Genomic DNA, 7,500 nt, shown 5'->3' with positions numbered 1-7,500 from the left:
CAATGACCATGTCATAGTGCGTTACTAGAGGTCCTGTGTTATGTCATAGTAGTGTAGTACTATGGTAGTTAACTTTTCAATGACTATTACAGCGTACCACAGGAGGTACGGCATGCATGCACGGCTACCATGACTGCATTTATTCATATTTATGGATTATTGACGTAGCAGAATTACATGGAAAAGGTGTAACGTACGAACAGTCTAGCTATCAGGACTTGCATGTCTGTTTTAATCTCATCCATCATGTCTGATTAGGTGCTCTCTTACACCCGCTATCCATGGTTGAGGAGCCCTTGTATTGGGCAAAACACTGAACCCCACATTGCTCCAATAGTGTACTGTGCTCCACTATTGAAAGAAATAGTGAAAGCCCAACTGGGAAACTCCCATTGTCATTGTGACACAGCACTCCACAGAACACAGTGCTCATTGCTCACAACAGAATTGCGTTTATGCCTCACTCGTGCAAGGGTGCATCCCCAAACAGCACCCTAATGTAGCAGTGCGGTGGGACGCTTACCATGCTCAGGGTACCTCAGTCATTGAGGTGGGGGGGGGGGGGGGGCACTGGTTGATTTCTCCCCCCACCAACCTGGCAGGTCGGGATCCCTAAACGCTTACCCATGAGTGCCCATAGCCTGCACCTGTATCTAAATAACTTAAGATAAGTTATTGCTAAGTTGTAGTGAGTGTAATGTAATGTAATATAATGTAATGTGTGGAATACAAGTGCACAGAACTCCACTACTAACCGCTGACAAACAACACAACAGGAGTCAAGGAATTCACATACACTCACACACTCACACACTCTCACACTTTCCCTCACTCACACACACACACACACACACACACACACACACACACACACACACACACACACACACACACACACACACACACACACACACACACTTGCACGGACGCACGCACGCACACGCACACACACACACACACTCACACACACAGACACAAACACACACACACACACACACACACACACACACACACACACACACACACACACACTTGCACGCACGCACGCACACGTACACACACACACTCACACACACAGACACACACACACACACACACACACACACACACACACACACACACACACACACACACACACAGACACACATACACACACAAACACACACGTGCACGCACGCACGCACACGTACGCACGCACACACGTGCGCACACACACGTACACACGCACGCACACACACACACACACACACACACACACACACACACGCACGCACGAACAGAGGGGGGTCCCGAGCTCCCAGCCAGGATGAGTCATTGTGATGTGTGTCACACAGTCTGTGGCGGTGAGAACTACAAGACTGCAGCTCTCTGCTTGTGCAGTATAGTATGACATTTGCAGAATGATTGCGTAGCAATTTCAACTCAGGTCGCAGCAAACATATGTCCAGGCCGCCCACCCCAAAAAATGCATGCATACTTTTAATCTACACTCACTTCAAAGTATGTATTCATAAAAATTCATGTCATTATCAAAGTGTAACAGAGATTATATCTGTGTAGCCTCTTATAATTATTGCAGATGGGGTCACAGGCGGGCCTATTCACTATTTACTGAAAATACTCAACTACATCATAACAACATTTCTATAACAGTACCGACAGCCTTAAGTAACAGATTAAGACAGCCATTACAATTTTGGTGAATGAATGTCCATCAAGACCCAGGTTCGAGTCCAAACGGGGTCATTTCACGACCCTTCCCCCTCTCCTCTCCTGCCAGACTCTTCACTATCTCTGTCATGATTAACCCCATAGTGCAGAGGAGCCTATGTCATAACCTAACTGACACCAAAATTGTAATGGCTTTCCTTAAGGCTCTCAATAATGTCATAGCAATGTTGTCATGAATTCTCAATTGTGGTGAGAAGGCCATTAGAGAAATACCAGCCTTTCCATCCTGTCAGGAAGCTCTGCGTTATGTCAGATGCATACTAGGTGGATGTCCTTCATCACACCACAGCTCTGTTAAATTTTCCATTCACACTGTTGCCCTGCTGCCTTATGTTTGTAAGTTAACGCAACTCGAGGCTTGAATCAACTTGAGGCTTTGTCAGGTTGAGTTAACTTAGAAGCCTAAGGCAGCAGGGCAACTTACTTTTTTACGTTTTACAGTGCAACTTTCTTACATTTTCCATTTCCATACGTTCTTTTCCCATTGTGATGCGTTATTTTCCCATTGTGATGCGTTATTTTCCCATTGAGATGATTGTGCATTCTTTAGAATGTCACTGTCAATCAAAATGCGTTCTTTTGGAATGTTACCCCTGTTTTGGCCGTTAACCCTCGCCTAACCAGTTACACCGTGTCCTAACCTTAAGCGACACAACTGATTGTGTGTGTGTGTGTGTGTGTGTGTGTGTGTGTGTGTGTGTGTGTGTGTGTGTGTGTGTGTGTGTGTGTGTGTGTGTGTGTGTGTGTGTGTGTGTGTGTGTGTGTGTGTGTGTGCATGCGCGTGTGTGCACATGTGCATGTGTGTGTTGGCCTGCATGTTTGTGTGTCAAAAAAAATCAGTTTGATCTATTTGATCGTCATGTCATCACCCTGGCTCTTTATTTTAATTGTATCACATTGCCATAGACTCGAGAACAAAGCCACAGTACATGTCTAAGCACAAAACATTCAGTCATCACGACTTGAGGTTATATTAGGAGAAGAAGGCGTGACAGCAACATCAATGTGATTGTAAGTAATTGGCAAACACAGGCGCAGTAGGCAACACACAGAGTACAATAAATGGTGTGTGGAATGGACCTGTTTGACAAGGCCTATTTAGGACTAAGTGTTTTTATATCTGTACTGCTAAGATAAAATAAAATAAAGTAAGGCATCACACTGAGACTTTGTATTGATTTAACAATTTAAGGCACTGGTAATGTAAAAGTATTAGGCTGGTCTGAGACTTTTAAAAATCAATAGTAGATTCCAGCGATTTAGAGTACACACACAGACAGACACACACACACACACAGATCAACAAACACTTTCTTACATCTAGCCTTAACACTAACACAAAAGAGCGTGTAAACATGCCCCCCCCCCCCACACACACACACACACACACACGTTCACGCACACACATACGCACACACACATTCAAACCATGCACACCTGTGCATAATTACTGTATGCGATCAGCTAAAAATACAACATACATTCAAGGTATGCATGAACACACACACACGCATGCACGCACGCACGCACACATGTACGCACGCACGCACGCACGCACACACACACACGATACATACACACAAACAGCTAAAAATACAACACAGATTTGAAGTATGCATAAACACAAACACACACACACACACACACATGCACGCACGCACGCACACACACACACACACACACACACACACACACACACACACACACACACACACACACACACACACACACACACACACACACACACACACACACACACACACACACACCGGTGCATACACACAAACAGCTAAAAATACAACACAGATTTGAAGTATGCATAAACACAAACACACACACACACACACACACACACACACACACACACACACACACACACACACACACACACACTCACACACACACACAGACTAATGAGTGACCTATTAATCCTAGTGGAGAGTCTCCCTGTCTGCCTGTGTCTGTCTCCTGTGCGTTTACATGGGGACCCAGAGAGGCGTCCCCACACACACACACACACACACACACACACACACACACACACACACACACACACACACACACACACACGCACACGCACACGCACACGCACACGCACACGCACACACACACACACAAATAGACCCATACACACACACACACACACACACACACACCCAAATAGACCCATACAACACAATATAAGACCATTGAGACATCCCTCTATGATGGTCAATAAGAGTTGATCAATCTTTATGCGCTGTAACAGGCAGACTGGGCATAGTAGAAATGATTTGTATTGTATAAGTGACACTTATAATGGAGACACTAACCTGAAGACAAATAAAAACTTTGGACGCACAAATGGCACCATTGAAATAAACAGTCTCCATAGGGCCGATAACTAATATAATGGCTACTTAGAATTGAAACGTGCCAAGTGGGCGCAGTATATTTCATTGGCCTGTTGCAAATCCATTTAATATGAAAATAGAATATCAAGATATGGACATCACTTATGGTCGTTGTGATACTGTATTAAAAACTGTACGGTGCTGTACGGTCTGTTTGTTTGTTTGTTTGTTTGTTTGTCAGCAAGATAAAACTCAAAAAGTTGTAAACGGATTTTGATGAAATTTATGGAGCTGTTGGAAATGGCAAAAGGAACAATTCATGGAATTTGGTGGTGATCCAAATTATGATGCGGATCCAGGATTTAAAAAAAAAAAAAAACATTCTCCATCATTGTGGGATAGGGCGAATTTTCCCATTCTAGCTTCTAACTCCACAAAAACAAGGCAGACAGACTTGAATTAATGTAGGGTGTAACATAGTCAAATGTTCTATCAAACAGCTTCTTTGGCAGAGGTCACACACACACACACACACACACACACACACACACACACACACACACACACACACACACACACACACACACACACACACACACACACACACACACACACACACACACACACACACACACACACACATACAGTACACGCACCTTCCACGTCGTTGCTGAGGTAGTTGCGGACTTCGTTGAGGATGAAGTCGATGTCCTTCTCCATGGGGATGGGGTGGGCGGTGACGTCAGTGGGTGTGTCCGTTGTCCCGGCGATGGTCATCTTCTCCCAGGGCAGGAAGAAGATCACGCGGCCGTCACTGGTGGCAGGGTCCAGCAGACCCATGTTGTCCGGACTGGGGAGGGAGGATCATAAAAATCGACAAATCTTAAGTACGTTTTCATGTAAATGTATATTAATATCCAGAAAAAAAGAAAAAAACAGCAACAGCTAAAATGAATCACATCCGGAAAATGACTACATCCTAGAAGAAGATCACGCGGCCGTCACTGGTGGCTGGATCCTGCAGAGCCATATTGTCTGCACTGGAGGTTGGGACAGTGCAAAATAAAATAAATAATAATAATACATAGGTTTTATATGGTGCTTTTCATGACACTCAAAATGATGCTTTATTCAAGCAAATGACACAGCCGTCACTGGTGGCAGGATCCAGCAGACTCATGATGTCCGGACGGGAGATGATAATAAAAATACATGAGAAAAAAATTCACATCCTTTTCTTCATTTACAGGAATTTTTGTATATTTCCTACAAGTCATTATGAGTCCACAATTCAAAGGTTGAGTAGATTCATCCAAAAGTTTAACCAACCCTACACCAGAACGCAGGCTCGAAAAGCTTTCTTGGAAAATTAGGTGGACTCACGCTTCTTAACCCCTTAGCACAGAGCCTATGTTATAACCTTACTGTCGCCAAAATTGTAATATAGTGAATAGGCCCGCCGGCGACCCCATCTGCAGTACGAGGCTACGAATAACAGGTTGACCCACAAGTGATCTGACATTCTGCAAATGAATACACTGCTCTACATTCAAGGCACAAACAGCAACCTGTGCAAAGGATAGACACATCACTAATGAGAAAACTATGTCCCATACTCTGCAGAAGTTTAAAGGCCCTGAGTACTGTGGGGGAATGCCAGAGAGACGGTAACATCAAAGGAAAGAAAGTGTGACCCAATGACCCAGAAAGCACTAACCCAATAGCCACTGTTCTATTGATATCATCAGCTGCTAATCATGTAAGGGATAACAGCCAACGAGGTGACCAGTTTCACAAAGTTAATGGAAAGACATGGGCTTCGACATCCTGACAACGTAATAATTTCCTGTTAATAATTTCCATTTCACTCGTGCAGGGCGGCAACCCCCAATGACGCCCCAAGGTAGCAGTGCAGCGGGACTGTACCATGCTCAGGGAACCTCAGTCATGCAGGAGGATAGGGGAGAACACTGGTAAATTACTCACCCGACCAACCTGCCGGGTCAGGAGTCGAACCGGCAACCTTTAAGATACAAGTCTGATGCCCTAACCGCTTACCCATGACTGAAAGGGACAGCTCAGCTCACCTGTAGTATCCAGGGATGACGATGTGCACCCCGGCACTGGGCTGGCAGATGTTGGCCGTCTTCTGGTTGTCCATCTTGCGCAGCGAGTCTGTGAAGGGCCCGGTGGCATTGATGACGCACTTGGCCCGCACGTCAAACTCTTCACCTGAAAAGTGAATTTATGACACCTGATGAAGCGACAGCGAAGCACGTTGTTCACCAAATAAACTACCAGCAAAGAAGACCAGTGTGCGGTGAGTTATCCTCCCTTTACTTGGATTACTTTTACTGCACATCACCAGCAACTGGACAGTGGTTGTGCACAGGGAAGCTACTTTGATTATTTATGACACACTCAGAGTTAGGTACTGGTGGGTCAAAGACGTCCAATATGAAATGGTCCTTCAGTGAAACGGATACTTTTGCTTACTGTAAATGCAAAAAAAAACGTTTTTTTTTTTTAATTACTGTTTTGGCTTGGCTTTCATGCATTCACTTGGAGAAAAAAATGAAACTCCGTTAGCACTTAAGGACAATTTCATGTTGGACGTCTTTGACCCAGGTGTGTGTGTAAGGAGGTAAGTGTGCTGTTTAAAAATGTGGGGTATTAGTGAGCAGTGATGAACAACCTGGTTAATTAGCTTACAGTCCAGTGTAATAAGTAATAACCTGCTTCGACTTAACCTGTCCAACTCAACTGTGCGTGCGTGAATGAGTGCATGCGTGTGTGTGTGTGTGTGTGTGTGTGTGCGCGTGTGTGCATGTCTCTGTGCATTTCTCTGTGCTGACCCCTTACTCAGTACTTGCTTGAATTTCCTCCTTGTAAGTTGCTTTGGTCAAAAGCGTCTGCTATATTGTTGATGAGGGGTAGAGGTGAAATGTTTGTGGGTCTTTGGGGGTCATTCCTCGAGTATAAGAACAAGCCTGATATTGTGTTGTCTGATGTGTAGGTCTTTTGTTGTTGTTGTTGTTGTTGTTGTTGTTGTTGTTGTTTGTCTTTGTATGTTAGTTTTAGTTTTTTGTATGAGGGATGTCTGTTCATAAAAAAAGAAAACTGTACATGTTAAATATTGTCAGATCATTTTACTTAATAAAAAAAAAGTTGGAAAAAAAGCGTCTGCTAAACGTGATGAAATGTAATGTAATGTGCGTGTGTGCGTGCGTGCGTGTGTGCGTGTGTGCGTGCGTGCGTGCGTAGTGCCTGCAGTGTGTCCACTTCAGTTATATGGAAAGTCAGAGAGTCTGGAGCTCGCACTCAAAAAAGACTTGAAAAGAGATGCCCAAATAAAGTGGGTTTTTAATGATCTCACAATATGCCGTGCAGTATTTACAAAGGTGCAAACGTTTCGGGTGATCCCATCCTCAGTGCA

The 7,500-nt window shown here is 44.3% G+C and overlaps 1 protein-coding gene across 1 annotated transcript in view; it reads right to left on the bottom strand.

The window, feature by feature from the left end:
- Window positions 1–7,500, bottom strand: part of gpd2 (glycerol-3-phosphate dehydrogenase 2 (mitochondrial)) — a 77,159-nt gene that overhangs the window by 40,790 nt on the left and 28,869 nt on the right. The window contains exons 8-9 of the mRNA XM_063217468.1: window positions 6,152–6,296; window positions 4,721–4,914 (exon numbers count right to left, since the gene is read on the bottom strand). Of these exons, the coding sequence (XP_063073538.1) occupies window positions 4,721–4,914; window positions 6,152–6,296 (339 nt within the window). The remainder of the gene's footprint in view (window positions 1–4,720; window positions 4,915–6,151; window positions 6,297–7,500) is intronic.

This window comes from Engraulis encrasicolus, chromosome 15, assembly GCF_034702125.1.
Source record: "Engraulis encrasicolus isolate BLACKSEA-1 chromosome 15, IST_EnEncr_1.0, whole genome shotgun sequence".
NCBI lineage: Eukaryota > Metazoa > Chordata > Actinopteri > Clupeiformes > Engraulidae > Engraulis > Engraulis encrasicolus.
The sequence above is the reverse complement of the archived record's forward strand: the minus strand, read 5'-3'. Positions and strand labels throughout refer to the sequence as shown.